Source organism: Ornithorhynchus anatinus, chromosome 9 (assembly GCF_004115215.2).
Source record: "Ornithorhynchus anatinus isolate Pmale09 chromosome 9, mOrnAna1.pri.v4, whole genome shotgun sequence".
Classification (NCBI taxonomy): Eukaryota; Metazoa; Chordata; class Mammalia; order Monotremata; family Ornithorhynchidae; genus Ornithorhynchus; species Ornithorhynchus anatinus.
In genome coordinates this window covers 61,558,836-61,575,078 of record NC_041736.1, presented here as the reverse complement: position 1 = coordinate 61,575,078, position 16,243 = coordinate 61,558,836, and the positions used below count along the sequence as shown (strand labels likewise).

Genomic DNA, 16,243 nt, shown 5'->3' with positions numbered 1-16,243 from the left:
CCCCTTTCCACCTTCCGCACGATAAACAGCTGAGGATTTGAGAAATGTTGGGGGTGTCCTGAACATTTCCTTGTTCCTCCACCACCACCACCACCACCAGCCCTGGTAGACCAGGACACTCAAAATGCCCTTAGGGAAGCAGTTGCAGTCCCCATCAGAGACATCTCAAAACCCCAGTGGCTAACAACCTAATCCAGCTCTTCAGTAGTGGCCTTGCCAGAGAGCCCTGGTGCTAAGGGACTCCCCTTATTTCATGGCAGTCTGACCTATGAATGTGGTTTCAAAATTTTTTTTACCAGTCCTTCATTTTGAGACATTCAGGAGTCATATGGTAACGACTGAAAATGCCCACGTGTTAAATTACTCAAGCAAGTAAATGTCCTAAATCTTTTGTCCCAAAAAGATTCCATTTCACTGCCAAATTGGTATTGGTGCCCTCTGCTGCCCCTCAAATCTCAGCTTCAAGTCCCCGGCAGCGGTCCTGGCTGATTCTGAGAAAATGAAGTGCTGGGGAACAGGGAGGGAGAAGTACCCTTGGGAACCAGTCTGAGCCCTGTGGGGCCCCTGGCTATTTACGTGGCTGAGTTAAAATTCCACTGGTCCTGAGTTCTGGGTAGGGCTGTTTCTCTGGACATCCTGAGTGGCGTCTTCCAAGGTTTGGCAGATGGGTGGTGGGGGTAAGATGGGGGGGGTGGGAGGCCAGAGCCATGGGCCCAGGTTGCTGGAGGGTTTCTGAACAGCCCTGGCACAAGAGGGACTTGAGAGGTGAGGAGAATGAGCCCCTATGGTGGTGCCTGACAGCGTCTGGAACTGTGGTGGGATGGTTTTAGAGAAGAAGAGGGTGAGCCTGGGTCTCTCTGTTTCTGCAAGGATGGAGAGGTCAGACACAACAGCACTGACCCCTCTGCCCCACTAGCAGAGGTTTAGCAATAGGGGAGGATGTTCCTGGGGTGAGAGGAAATTTCCAGATGATGCCTTAGTTTTCATTTTTTTGTGACTGCTCCAGCATTTCCTTCCGCAATATGGCATAGCTCTTAAAAACAAACCAACATATTTTATGAACATAAGAGATGCCATTCCTGGCTCACCCCCGTGGTTCATCTGGCCCAGGACTCTGTCTCTGACAGGGACAGAAAGGGGCTGGGAGGAACCAGGGGTTGGTCGTCCTTCTGGACACCCACCCTTATGGTCAGGGATGGACTAGCCATCTCCCCTGACTCTCCCACTCACCATCTCTGACTATCCCTCAGTGATTCAGCACAGATCAGCCAACAGCCCTGACTCTCTCAGTCACCATCCTTAATGGTCACTCTCCTTCAATGACCCAACATGGACCATTCAACACCCCTGAATGTCTATTTTCCATCTCTGACTTTCCAATCAATCAGTGGCATTACCTGAATGTTACTTTGTAGAGGGACAGTACAGTAGAGTTAGTAGATGTGATCCTTGCCCTCAAGGAGACTACAGTCTAGTTACAGGGTGAGAACCTAAAATAAATTACAAATAGAGGAAAGCAACAGAATTTAAGATAAGTAAATAAAAGTTGTTGGGTGTGGGGGAGTGAGAAGCCAATTGATTAGATAACCAGGAAGTGCTATATTGGCTGTAGGGGTGAAAATAGAGTGGACAGATGAGAGATTAATCAGGGAAGGCTCCCTGGAGAAATTGTGATTTCAGAAGGGCTTTGAAGATGGAGAAAATGGTGGTCTGACAGATGTGAAGGAGGAAGTTCTAGGAGAGGTTGGGAGCAAAAGGTCAATGGTGAGAGAGTTGAAAATGAGGTACAGTTGATTAGGTTGGTATTAGATGAACGCAACATTCCAGCTGGCCCGTAGTGGGAGAGGAGGGAGGGAGGATAGATAGGGAGAAGAGCTGATTGAATGCCTTGAAGCAGATGATGAGGTGTTTCTGTTTGAAACAGAGATGGATGGGAAACTGTGGGAGGTTTTTAAGTAGCAAGGGGAGACGTGTGCGGAACGATGTTTTAGAAAAATGATCCAGGCAGCAAAGTGAAGTATCCGTTGAGGAAAGGAGAGACTGAAGACAGGGAGGTCAGCAAGGGGGCTGATGCGGCAGCCTAGTTGGGATTGACAAGTGCTTGGGTCAGGTTGGTGATAGTTTGGATGGAGAGGGAGAGACAGAGTCTGGAGATGTTAGGAAGATAGAACTGACAGGATGTGGTGAGTGATTGAATGTGGGGGTTGAAAGAAAGAGAGAGGAGTCAAGGATAACACCAGGGTTGCAGGCTCAAGAGACAGGGTTGTCAGTGGTGATGGGAAAAGTAGGGCAAGGATGAGTAAATCAATGGCATTTATTGAGCAGTTACTATGTGCAGAGCAGTGTACTGAGAGCTTGGGAGAATACAACAGAATTAGCAAACCCGTTCCCTGCCCATAATGAGTTTACAATCTAGAGGGGGAGACAGACATTAATACGAATAAATAAATGATTTATAACATATAATTTAAAGATATGTACATAAGTGTTGTGGGTGAACTTCAAATGTCCAAAGGTCACAGATGCAGGTGTATAGATGATGCAGAAGGGAGAGCGAGCTGGGGAAAAGATGGCTTAATCAGGGTAGGCCTCTTGGAGGAGGTGTGTCCTTAATGCTCTGAAGGTGGAGGGAGTCATGGTCTGTCATATGTGGATGGGTAGGGAGTTCCAGGCTAGGGGTAGGATGTGGGAAAGGGGTCGACGGCGAGATGGACAAAATTGGGGTACAGTGAGTAAGTTGGAGCTAGAGGAACGGAGTATACAGGCTGAGTTGTGGTAGGAGATCAGTGAATTGAGGTAGGATGGGTCAAGCTGATCGAGTGCTTTAAAGGCAATGGAGATGAGTTTCTGTTTGATGCAGAGGTGGATAGGCAACCACTGGAGGTTCTTGAGGAGTGGGGAAACATGGATTGAACATTTTTGTTGGTAAGAGATGTGTGCAGCAGAATGAAATATGGACTAGAGCTGGGAGAGACAGACAGCAGAGAGGTCAGCGAGAAGGCAGATAGATTAGTTAAGCAAGATAAGATAAGTGCTTGGACCAGCATGGTAATAGTTTGGATGGAAAGGAAAGAGTGGATTTTAGCAGTGTTGTGAAGGTGGAACTGACAGGATTTGGTGACAGATTGAGTATGTGGGTGGAATGAGAGAAATGAGTTGAGGACAATGCCAGCTTTACAGGCTTGTGAGATAGGTGGGACAGTGGTGTTGTCTACAGTGATATGAAAGACAGGGGGAAGGCAGAGTTTGGATGAGAAGATAAGGAGTTCAGTTTTGGACATTTGTAATTTGAAGTGTTGCCAGGACATCCAGGTAGATATGTCATGAAGGCAGAAGGAAGTAATAATTATGGTTTTTGTTAAACCCTTCTATGTGCCAGCCAGGGAAAGAGAGGACAGGTCTGGAGATGTAGATTTCCCATCTACAAGGGGAGGACAGGGTTTGGGTGGGAAGATGAGGACTTCAGTTTTGGACCTGTTTAGCTTGAGTTGGTTGGGGAGCATTTAAGTAGAGATGTCCTGGAGACAGGAGGAGATGTGAGCTAGCATAGAAGGAGAGAGATCAGAGCAAGAAATGGAGACATAGGGGTAGAAGTAATGGGACCAGAAATAATAATAATAATTTTGGTATTGGTTAAGTGCTTACTATGTGCCAAGCACTGTACTAATGAAGGGCTGGGATAAATACAAGATAGTCAAGTCCCATGTGGGGCTCACAATCTAAGCAGGAGGGAGAACAAGGGAGTGGGTGTGGAGGGTGAAGAGAAGGGGACCCAGAAGTGGGCCTTGAGGGACCCCCACCCCCCAGCTAGAGAGAGGGAGGCTGAAAAGCAGGTGAACCAGGAAAGGATGGTGTTGGAGAAACCAGGTCTGATGGTGTTTCCAGGAGAAAGCAGGAGCTACAGGGATCCACCCCAGCTTCAGGACAAGCTCAGGGCCAGCATTACTGCTAGATGGTTTGAGCTCCCAACCAGTACTGGAAGGGTCCCGACCCAGAACCGAAATCCTGGAGGGAAGAGGTGTGTCACCAACCCACCCTCCCCGAATCGTCCCATGGCCACATCTACGGGGAAGACATTAAATGGGACTTTAGTATTCCTGGACCCGCTCGGTGGTTCAGCAACTCTCCCATCTCCTGCTTTCGGATGGCTCTTTGGGTTCCGTAACTTTTCCCGTAGGAAGTTTAATGCCCTTTTTTTATGATATCTGACATTTAAAATTCTTCACTGTGAAATCTGACACATTTGAATGCTTTTTCATTTTGTCAGGTCCATTAAAATCTCTGCAGCTTCAAATTAGCATATGTAAGAATTTTGAAAACAGTCCAGCAGGGACTAGAGATCTTGATTTTAATGTATGTCTCATGATTTTTCCCTCACCCACTGGAGCGTTTTGATTATTTTTGCACATGTGCGTAGGATCAGAAATACAATTCGCTATTGTTTTGGCAATAACCACCCGCCATAACCCCATGTTCTTTTAGCTCCGAGCTGGTCATTACATAGGAAAGGAAACTTTGAAACTAGGCCTAATTTTGAGTGGTCTGTAAGGAAACAGATGACCTGGAGGCCGTTGGGAAGCCCGGCCATCTGTGAGGAAGGGGACCATGAGGAACCTGGAAATCTGGTCTCCGGGTCCAGCACTGACTCTGGGCTCCTGGATGACCCTGGACAAGTCACTAAACCTCTCTGGTCTCCAATGCTGTCTCCACACAGGTGGGCAGCTATCCCCGAGAATGGTTGTGGCCCATGGGGAGAATTGTGCTGATGTGGCACTGTGGGGATGGTCTCTTCGAGGAGCAGGTGTGTTTCCTGAAGTGACCTCTGGTGCACCTCAGATCCCTGCAGCAGCCCCGAACTGAAGCCACCTGGACTGGGCCTAACCCACTATTGGCCAGCTGGTTCAGGGGTACTATGGGGGCTGGAAGGGCAGGGTTGTTCAGCCACTGTGTCTCCCCTTGGCCCCAGGGTGGGAGTGGGCACACTGACAGTTGCCCTGGACTAGCACCATGAAATGGGCTTTGACCTCAATAAGCCAGTGAGGGGAGAGAAAGACCCATGGGCAGATGGGCACCCAAAACATTTCAATCAATTAATGGATTTTATTGAGAACTTACTATTTGTAGAGCACTGTATGAACAGCTTGGGAGAGTACAATACAACAGAGTTAGCAGAGATGTTCCCAGCCCATTTCATTCAAGAGCACACCTGGGAAGCCCAGGCCAGGGGAGGCTGAGCCATGTGGGAGATCTGGCCAAGGGAGGCTGAGCCATGTGGGAGGCTATCTTGGAGGAGGCTGAGCGGTGTGGGAGGTTGGGCGGCGCTGGGGTGGGAACGGGCTGCGAGGGAGGCTGTGGATGCTGGCTACACTTTCCAGCTCGGCCCGCTGCCTCCGGCCTGCGGCCCAGGATGAGGGAGTCTGCCAAGCGTCCAGTCCACCCTCTTGCAGCCTGAGACTGCAAGGGGAGGGGGTGGCCCAGTGGAGAGTGGCTTAGTGAATAGAGCACTGGCCCGAGACTCAGGGGGACCTATTTTCTAATCCCGGCCCCTCCGCGTTTTTTCTATGTGACCTCGGGCAAGTTACTTCACTTCTCTGGGCCTCAGTTACCTCATCTGTAAAATGGGGATTAGAGTGTGAGCCCTGTATAGGACAGGGATTGTGTCCGATCTGCTTGACTGGTATCTCCTCCAGCGCTTAGAACAGTTCTTGGCACATAGCGCTTAACAAGTACCATAATAATAATTATTTTGATTATTATTAACCGGTAAGACCATAGGACGGTAGGGGTAGGAGTAGGACTAGGGGCGGAGATGGAAGGGAAGTTTTCTGTGGAGGTGGCAGGGGGAGGCCTGAGGGCGAATCCAACGAGGCTGGAGAGGAACGGAATGGCAGTCCGCTTCTCTAGTCCCCAATTACCGGCTACACGGAGGGGAGAGTCTCTGCAAAGCGGGAGAGGGAATGGGGAGAGTGGCGAGTGGGGTGGAGGGAGATGGGAAGAGTCTGGGGAAGGTAGAGATGGGGGGAGTCCGCAGGGTTGGAGAGGCAGGCGTCCCGCCCAGCGCCCCGGGGACTCGCTTCCACTTGCAAATCCGCCAATTTCCTGACGGCGGGAGATGTGATGAGATGAGATGCGAACGGCGCTGTGATCCACTTGAAATGCAAAAATCTATTTCCCTGCGCCTTGTTCAGCCTGTTAGCAGTGCGAGCGCGGCGGCGGCGGCACTGGGGACTTCCCCACTGCGGGGAGTGGCTGGGCTCCGGGCCGTGTAATTACGGAATTTTAATTAACCAGACGGAAGCCTGCTCCTCCCCCACCCCTCCTCCAGAAACCTGGCTCCCTCCCTCCCTCCCTCTTCTCCCCCTCCGTTCCATCCCTCCTTCCCATCTTTCTCTCCCTCGCTCCCTCGTTTCACTCCCTCCTCCCCGCCTTTCTTTCCCTCCTTCCCACCCTTCTTTCCCTCCTTCCCTAACTTCTCTCCCTCTTTTCCCCTTCTCTCCCTCCTTCCCCTTTCTCTCCCTCCTTCCCTCCTTTCCCTACTCTTTCTCCCTCCCTTCCCTCCTCCTTCCCTCCCTTCTTTCCCTCCTTCCAATCCTCTTTTTCCTGCTCTCCCCCATTCCCTACCGATCGGTCAATCGATCGTACTTACTGGGGGCTTACTGTGTGCAGAGCACTGTATTAAGCCCTTGGTCAGCCTGACCACCGAGGTACTCCTGTGGCCCCGAAGTGGAGGGGGCAAACAGCACTGGACTGAGATCACCCAGGCCAGAGCCCCCATCTAGAGGGGAGAGAGCAGGGCTTCCGAATCCCCCATTCCCTGTCCACTCTGGAGGAGTGTCCCTCCACTCTGGCTCTTGGGGTCATGGCGGAGTGGGGGCTGGGTGGGGTTGGATGGTCAGGTATGCTCTCTCCTCTCAATAGAGGAGGGCTGGAAGATCCAGAATTGGGAGCGGGGGAGGGTGTGTGTGTGTATGTTTGTGTTTTTGCGGGGGTAGGGGGAGCAACTCCCTTCCCGCCCAGTCCGGCCCCAGCAGACAGATAGCTGGAAAAAGCCTTCCCTGACTAAGTCCTCCTTTTCTCTTCTCCCACTCCCTTCTGCGTCACCCTGACTTGCTCCTTTTATTCATCCCCTCCCAGCCCCACAGCATTTATGTACATATAATAATAATTAGAATCATAGTGATAATTGTTAAGCGCTCTTCTAGACTGTGAGCCCATTGTTGGGTAGGGATTGTCTCTGTTGCCGATTTGTACTTCTGTACTAATTTATACTATTGAGCATAGTAAGTGCTCAATAAATACGATTGAATGAATGAATGCGCCAAGCACCGTTCTAAAAGCCGGGGTAGATACAAGGTAATCAGGTGGTCCCATGTGGGGCTCGCAGTCTCAATCCCCATTTTAATAATAATAATAATAATTATTGAAGCAGCGTGGCGCAGTGGAAAGAGCACGGGCTTTGGAGTCAGGGCTCATGAGTTCGAATCCCAGCTCTGCCACTTGTCAGCTGTGTGACTGTGGGCAAGTCACTTAACTTCTCTGTGCCTCAGTTCCCTCATCTGTAAAATGGGGATTAAGACTGTGAGCCCCACGTGGGACAACCTGATTCCCCTGTGTCTACCCCAACGCTTAGAACAGTGCTCTGCACATAGTAAGCGCTTAACAAATACCAACATTATTATTATAATGATGGTATTTGTTAAGCGCTTACTATGTACCAAGCACAGATGAGGTAACTGAGGCACAAAGAAGTTAAGTGACTTCCCCAAGGTCACACAGCTGACAAGTGGTGGAGTCGCACCCCTGACTCCCAAACCCGTGCTCTTTCCGCTAAGCCACGCTGCTGCATGACATATCTGGAATTTATTTATATTGATGTCTGTCTCCCCTTCTAGACTGTATGCTCATCGTGGGCAGGGAATGTGTCTGTTATAGTGTTATATTGTACTCTCCCAAGCGCGTAGTACAGAGAAGCAGCGTGGCTCAGTGGAAAGAGCACGGGCTTTGGAGTCAGGGCTCATGAGTTCGAATCCCAGCTCTGCCACTTGTCGGCTGTGTGACTGTGGGCAAGTCACTTAACTTCTCTGTGCCTCAGTTCCCTCATCTGTAAAATGGGGATTAAGACTGTGAGCCCCACGTGGGACAACCTGATTCCCCTATGTCTACCCCAGCGCTTAGAACAGTGCTCGGCACATAGTAAGCGCTTAACAAATACCAACATTATTATTATTACAGTGCTCTGCACACAGTAAGCGCCCAGTTAATACTATCGAATGAATGAATGAAGTAGCTTCTCCGGGCCAGAGAAGTGCACAGTGTGCAGGCAGCGCCGCCTAGTGGCCAGTTAGGAGAGCCGGGCTCTCGTCCCAGCTCAGCCTCTGGCCTGCCCTGTCACCTCAGCAACTTTCTGTGCCTTAGTTTCCTCCTCTTTAAAATGGGGATAAAATGTCTCTTTCTTAGCTTATGGGCCCAAGGGAGGACAGAGACCGTGTCCGATCTGATGATCTCGTATCTCCTCCAGTGCCGGCACAGTGCTTGGCACTGATTCATTCATTCAATAGTATTTATTGAGCACTTACTATGTGCAGAGCACTGGACTAAGCGCTTGGAATGAACAAGTCGGCAACAGATAGAGACAGTCCCTGCCGTTTGACGGGCTTACGGTCTAATCGGGGGAGACGGACAGACAAAAACGATGGCAATAAATAGAGTCGAGGGGAAGAACATCTCGTAAAAACAATGGCAACTAAATAGAATCGAGGTGATGTACATTTCATTAACAAAATAAATAGGGTAATGAAAATATATACAGTTGAGCGGACGAGTACAGTGCTGAGGGGATGGGAAGGGAGAGGGGGAGGAGCAGAGGGAAATGGGGGGAAAAGAGGGTTAAGCTGCGGAGAGGTGAAGGGGGGTTGGTAGAGGGAGAAGAGGAGCTCAGTCTGGGAAGGCCTCTTGGAGGAGGTGAGTTTTAAGTAGGGTTTTGAAGAGGGGAAGAGAATCTTCCTGATACCCTGATACACTGATACCCAGCTCCCCCGGGCTCCGTAAAATACCCTCTAATAATAATAATAATGTTTGGTATTTGTTAAGAGCTTACTGTGTGCAGAGCACTGTTCTAAGCGCTGGGGGAGGTAATAATAATGTTGGTATTTATTAAGCGCTTACTATGTTCATTCATTCATTCAATAGTATTTATTGAGCGCTTACTATGTGCAGAGCACTGTACTAAGCGCTTGGAATGAACAAGTCGGCAACAGATAGAGACAGTCCCTGCCGTTTGACGGGCTTACAGTCTAATCGGGGGAGACGGACAGACAAGAACAATGGCAATAAATAGAGTCAAGGGGAAGAACATCTCGTAAAAACAATGGCAACTAAATAGAATCAAGGCGATGTACATTAACAAATTTCATTAAATTAAATTAAATTAAATTAAATTAAATTTCAAGGCGATTTCATTAACAAAATAAATAGGGTAGTGAAAATATATACACAGAGCACTGTTCTAAGCGCTGGGGTAGATATAGGGTGATCAGATTGTCCCACCTGGGGCTCACCGTTTTAATCCCCATTTTACAGATGAGGGAACTGAGGCTCAGAGAAGTTGTGACTTACTGACAAGTGGCAGAGGCGGAATTCGAACCCATGACCTCTGACTCCCAAGCCCAGGCTCTTTCCACTTAGCCACACTCTGGACTGTTAGCTTGTTTTAGGCAGGGAATGTGTCTGTAATACTGTTATACTGTCCTCTGCTAAGCTGTTAGTACAGTGCTGTGCACACAGTAAGTGCTCAGTAAATACAATTGACTAACTCTAAGTTGACTCTTAAGAAGGACATTCTGCAGCAGGGAAAATTCTCCATGGGAGAACCATTTTAGGAAGCAGATCTACACAAGGCTCTCAGGCCCGCCAAAGCGACATGGGTTTCTGCTCCGTGCCTTGGCAAAGGGGCACCAGTGAGGTCAGAAAGCATCTCTTCGCTCTCCATACCCCCATCCCTGGCATTCCCCCTTCTCCCTCCCGCTGTTCCTCCGGGCCTCTTCCAGTGGCAGTTTAGTTCCAGCTTTGCTCATCTCAGGGCTGAAATTAGCATTCACCGCGCTTCACCCGGTGAGCCCGGGCCTGAGAGGCAAAGGAGCTGGATTCTCATCCTGGCTCTGCCACTTGCCTGCTGGGTGATTTGGGGCCAGTCACTTAAATTCTGAGCCTCGGTTTTCTCATCTTTAAAATAGGGATTAAAACCTGTTCTCTCTCCTTCTCGGACCATGAGCCTCAAGTGGGATAGGAACTGTGCCTGACCTGATTGTGTTGTGTTGACCCCAGCACTTACTACAGTGCTTGGCATATAATATTCACTTAATATATTATTATCATCATCATTATTGTTGTTATCTGCACGCCTCTCCCAGTCCAGGACTCTTTCTGGCAGGTCACTAGGACATTTAGAGGAACTATGTACTGGTTATCCTCCTGGACACCCCCCCTCGTAGTTAGGAATGAATCATCCATTACCGGAAGCAGCATGGCATAGTGGATAGAGTACAGGTCTGGGAGTCAGAAAGTCGGAGGTTCTAAATCTGGTTCTGCCACTTGTCTGCCGTGTGACCTTGGGCAAGTCAGTTAACTTCTCTGTGCCTCAGTTACCTCATCTGTAAAATGGGGAATAAGACTGTGAGCCCTCTGTGGGACATGGACTGTGTCCAACCTGATTCAACTCATCTACCCCAACACTTAGTCCCCCTGATTCAACTCATCTACCCCAACACTTAGTCCCCTGCCTGGCACACAGTAAGTGCTTAACAGATACCCTAATTATTGTTATTATTCAACACCCCTGATTCCTCCTTCCCTATCCCTGAATTCACCCCCAGTGACTCAGGAACCATCTGACACCCCTGACTGTCCCCTAGTGACCCAGCATAGATCCATCCAACACCCCTGACTCTCCCCTCTCCATCCCTGACTCCTGCAGTGATCCAGCACGGGCCATCCAGCTCCCCTGACTCTCTCTACTGATCCTACTTATGAATGATCAAGTTAACTGTTACCATGCTTTATGGTAACTATGCTTTATGGATTGGGCTGCTCTGCAGCCCTGGGGGTCTGCCTCTGTTGCCAGGGATAAAGGGTCAAGTGTTTTAGATTCCTCTGTCCATTCGTGCTTACCTTTGAGGAGACTAACTATTGGGTGTTGCAGAGCAGATTTTAGGTTTCCAATGAAAGTCATTGCTGTCCCTGCTCTGGGCAGCTTTAATTTTGTTTGGATAAACTACCCGGGAGACATTTTTTCAGTCCAGGCTGCTGTGTAAATAGAGTGTTTTCACTGGTATTAGCTCCTAGTTCTGTGAAAGTGGAGCTGGAAAAAGCTCAGGAGGAGGTGGGGAAGGAAGAGTCAGGACAGAATCAGTGAGCAGTGGCCAGTGCCCCAGCTGGGGTGCAGGTGGATGATGGTTTTTCCAGCTCAAAACCATCGGGCAGTAAAATTCCTGAGGTGGCTCCTTGTGGAGGTGAAGGGGCAACTGCCAGGAGACTTTTCCCTTCCAGATGTCCATTCCATCCCCACCCCCACCCCACGAGCTGCCTGTTTCCCTCCTTGCCCTCACACCCACTCCTGCCTGCCCTGCAGTCAGTGTCCACCTCATTTCCCGACTCTGTGATGGGTTGAGACACAAAGACATGCTGACAGAGACAGAGAGAATGAGCGGATCCTGGGGAAAATCAGGGGTGGCCATGAAGACCTGGTCTTCACCCATTTCTGCTGGAAATGTAAATGGGAGCACGGTTCTTCCCATCCCATGCCTCCATCTCTGCTTCCTCAGAAGAGTTCCCTCTCCCCTCCCCATTTCCTCCCCCCTGCCCCCAGGGTCGAGTGGGCTGAGGCAGCCCAGTTTGTCTTCCTCCCCTGAAGGCTGCGCCGCCTCCACCTCTGCCATCTCTGCCGCCTCCGCCTTTGGCTCGGCGGTCTTGGCTGCCGGTCCAGGGTGAGGCCTACGGGGACAGTGATTAATGGACCTGATTGCCCGACTCAGCAGGCGGAGGGTGTGTAAACAATACGAACACAAAAGCCCTTAGAGTATTCACAGCAGCTCAGCTGCTGCTTCTGACCTGCTCCGCCATCCTGCCCTGCTCTGCCTTGCTCCACTCTCCCAGTAATTCCCTTGCCTCTGTACTTCCCGCACCCCCATTCTTCCCTCTCCCCTGTGATCCCTCTCCCCTGTTCTTCCCTCTCCCTGCCTCCGCTCCATTCCTCACCTCGCTCTCCCCTCCGTGCCTTGCTCATCCCTCTGTGCCTTGCTCTCCCCTCCGGGCCTCGCTATTCCCTCCGCACCTTGCTCTTCCTTCTGCTCCATGCTGTTCCCACCAACCCACACTCTCCCCTCCACCCCACGCTCTCCGCACTGCCCCACACTCACCCCTCCGCCCTGCGCTCTCCCCTCCACCCCACTCTCTCTTCCTGCCGCCCCACACTCTCCCCCCATGCTCCCAGCAGGCTCTCTCATTTCCACTGGCTCCGTGCAGCCCAGCTTCCTCTTGGACAGAAGTAATTGGTTGCCCAGGGGCTCAGGGCAGCGTCCTGGGTGCCTGGATACCAGGAGGAGGAGAAGGAAGAGGAGAAGCAGGGGGTGGGGCAGCGGGGGTGTGATGCTTCAGCGTCCGTTTTGCAAACCAGGGAATGTTTTTCTTTCAAACTTGCCAGGAAGTCAATTATAAAATAATCTCCGCCAGCTCCTGGCTGCTCTCTGACTGGAGCCTTGCCTGCCTGGCCGCCTGCAGTCCAGCCGGTGGAGGGAGTATTTGGGCTCTCGGAGGTCAGCTGGGGCTCTGGAGGATGATTTTGTCTAATTTTGGATATCTCGACCAGCCCGACAGCCCACCTACCCAGAACTCTATCTCCAGCAGGGTGCAAGGATGGTGGGAGAATCCGTGGGCTGATTGTTTTTCTGGTCACTCACCTTCATGATCAGGGACAGACCATCCAACACTGCTGACCTTCCCTTCTCCATCCCTGACTCTCCCCACTGACCCAGGACAGACTGTCCGAAACCTCTGACTCTCCCTCTCCATCCTTGACACTCCCCCCATGACCCAGCACACCTATACCTGTAACTCTCCACCAGTCCATGGATCTATCCAACCCTCCACTTAACCCCCCAACCCCTCCCAGATCAGCTGGTGTTCTCGGCTGACCAACTCCCTGTCGATAGAGATTCCCTATGCACGCCCCCACCGACCCCTCTGGGGGAAGATGTGTTTCCTGCTGTTTGTTCCCAAACCGCCACCCTGCAGTTGCTTTGTGCTGGGGGGATTTGGGGAGCAGCAACTCCAGGTTGACCCTGTTCACTCCCTTCCTGCTGCTGTGAACTCCAGCCCTGCACCCTCAGGTGTGTGTGTATGCACATTCACACTGACTACAATCTGGGCCTATTATGTCTCCTCCGTACCCTGTCCCCAGTCAACCTCTCGATGAGTTTCTGTCAGGGGTGGGAGGGGGGAGTCAGGTCTCCGTGGTCTCTGCCATGTCTCAGGGGCTCGGGGGGATGGCCTTGGTGGTCACTGCCATTTCTCTGGGGACCCTAATTATCTCTACCATTTCTCTTGGGGCCTCGAAGACCTCTGCTTTCTCTCTGGGGGTTTCTCTGGCAGCCTCTGTCATCTCTGTCTGGTGGGTTCTAGCGGCCTCTGCTATCTCTCTCTGTCATCCCTCTCTGAGGGCCCCATGTGTCTCCACTATCTTTCTTTGGATGTCCCAGCGGACTCTGCTGTCTCTCTGAAGGCCTAGGTGGTTTTTGTGACCTCTCTTAGGGGGTTCCGGCTGTCTCTATCATCTCTGGGAGTCGCAGAGACCTCTGCTCTCTTTCTCTGGTGGAGTCCTGGTGTGGAAAGAGCACGGACTTGGGAGTCAGAGGATGTGGATTCTAATCACCACTTGTCTGCTGGGTGACCTTGGGAAAGCCACTTATAACTTCTCTGTGTCTCAATTACCTCTTCTGGAAAATGGGGATTAAGACTGTGAGCCCCACGTGGGACAACCTGATTACCTTGTATCTACCCGAGCGCTTAGAACAGTACTTGGCACATAGTAAGTGCTTAACATTAAGCGCTTAGTACAGTGCTCCGCACACAGTAAGCGCTCAGTAAATACGATTGAATGAATCCCTGCCATCTCTCTCCGGGGGGAGTGGCGGGACTGTTAGCTCGGACAGTGCAGGGGCTGTGCTTGAGCTGAGGGTGCAACGAGCTCTTGGAAATGGCACTCCCAGTTGCACTGCTGAACATCAGAACCAGTTTTCGCACAGGGACGGTGCCCTAAATGGGAGAGGTTGATTCCAGAGCCATGGTCTCGTTCCTTCTCTTTACCTCCGTCACCCCGAATCGCGCACTCAGTCCGAGGTAGACGAGCCCCCGACTCCCCAGGTGGATTTATCTTGAGCCAGAGAGGCTCCTCCCCAGGGTAGCCATTTGATCTTTACTCCACCTGAAGCGTGATGGGAATGTTGGCCTTTTCTGGCGACTCCGTCTGACTTCAGGTTAATCCTCTCTTCCTCCTCTACCCTTCCCCTCCACCATGTCTAAACTCTCCTCTCCCTGATCTTGGCTTTGAACATGGTTTCACCATTTCCCTTCTGCTCCCAGGAACACCCCTGCATACCATGGAGCTTGTGCCATAAAGGAGGCTGAGGCTGGTGTCGGTAAAGTGGGAACGGGATGCTATAAAGCTGGAGCAGGGGGTCAGTGTCGGGCCGTGCTGAGCTGAGGTTGGCTGGAGTTGTGCCTCGGGATGGGGGTCTTCACCGGGGGCTGATGTTCCGAGCTCTCATGCTCCCTGCTGCTGCCTTGTCCATAGCTTTAGTTGTGCCTGAGTTCCCTAAAGTCCACTGCCCTCCTAGTGCACTCTCCTCCCTGCCCCTCCATACCACCCCCACCCCCCAACCTCCCTTCCACTTCCCTTCCCCCCAGGGGAGCTGAATGTCTGGCAAAATTGGAGCCTTTCACTGCATACTCCTTTTCCAGGGTGTGGGCAGAAATGGCCGGCAAAAGTGTGAGAGCCCTGATCCCTGGAGGATGTGTCACATTGGCTCCTAGCTGGGCCACTGGGCCTCCTTGGTTTCTACTGTAAGCCTAATAATGATGATTACAGTATCAATTGAGTGCTCACTGTGTGCCAAGTACTGTGCTAAAACTCTGGGATAGATGTAATTATTAGAGAAGCAGCATGGCTCAGTGGAAAGAGCGCGGGCTTGGGAGTCAGAGGTCATGAGTTCGAATCCCGGCTCTGCCACTTGTCAGCTGTGTGACTGTGGGCAAGTCACTTAACTTCTCTGTGCCTCAGTTACCTCATCTGTAAAATGGGGATTAACTGTGAGCCTCACGTGGGACAACCTGATTACCCTGTATCTACCCCAGCGCTTAGAACAGTGTTCTGCACATAGTAAGCGCTTAACAAATACCAACAAATACCAACATTATTAAGTGGCAGAGAGCTTGACTACCATCTTTTCTGCCCCTGCTGCTTCCTCGAGATGCATGGGCAAGGCAGATAGTTTGCTTGTCTCACATGTTAGCTCACATTTTTTTCCTGAAATGTTATATCCTGAATTCATTTCCATCGTGGGCCCAGGACAACCTAATCCTCACAGTTGGACTAGGTGAGCTTAAGCAGGGATGGTAAGCACAGTAAGAAGCAGTGACTCTCTGCAGCTTTCAGCCCCAGCTAGGAGTGGTTATTCCATGTCGATGCTAGGAAATCTGTTAATTCATTAATGTCTTCAGGGTTTGAAGTCATTAAAATGTTGTCTGGTGATAGAAGATATTGAAATAGTAATGTGAAATGCAGTCAGGTATGTAATGATTATTATCAAGTGGCACACAGTGCTAGCAAGCATCATTTTTTTTTTGTACACCATAGCCAAATTGTTCAGAAGAGAGTCTTTTTCCATATTTGTGCAAGAGCCCTTTCCCTTAACCTTGTGACACCTTGTGACAGTGCGAGCCCCCTTCTATCATCATGCAAGAGAAGGAGTCCCTTCCCAGAATTCAGCGGGAGAGGGGTTCCCTTTCGGAAATCATGTGGAAGAGCGGATCCCAGTTCATCACCATGCTTTCTCACCCACCTGTTGCAGGAGAAGGAGATGACCGTGAGCCATCCAAGCTAGAAGTGAAAGTGTGGGACCCCGATAGCCCCCTGACTGACCGACAGATAGACCAGTTTCTCGTCGTGGCCCGGTAAGTCGTCCCTCCCCCG

At 50.8% G+C, this 16,243-nt stretch overlaps 1 protein-coding gene across 5 annotated transcripts in view; it reads left to right on the top strand.

Annotated features, from left to right (window-relative positions):
- MTA3 (metastasis associated 1 family member 3) overlaps nt 1-16,243 on the top strand; it is a 73,214-nt gene that overhangs the window by 29,300 nt on the left and 27,671 nt on the right. For all 5 annotated transcript variants that reach the window (XM_029072265.2, XM_029072266.2, XM_029072263.2 and 2 more), the window contains one exon: nt 16,122-16,224. In XM_029072265.2, the coding sequence (XP_028928098.1) occupies nt 16,122-16,224 (103 nt within the window). The remainder of the gene's footprint in view (nt 1-16,121; nt 16,225-16,243) is intronic.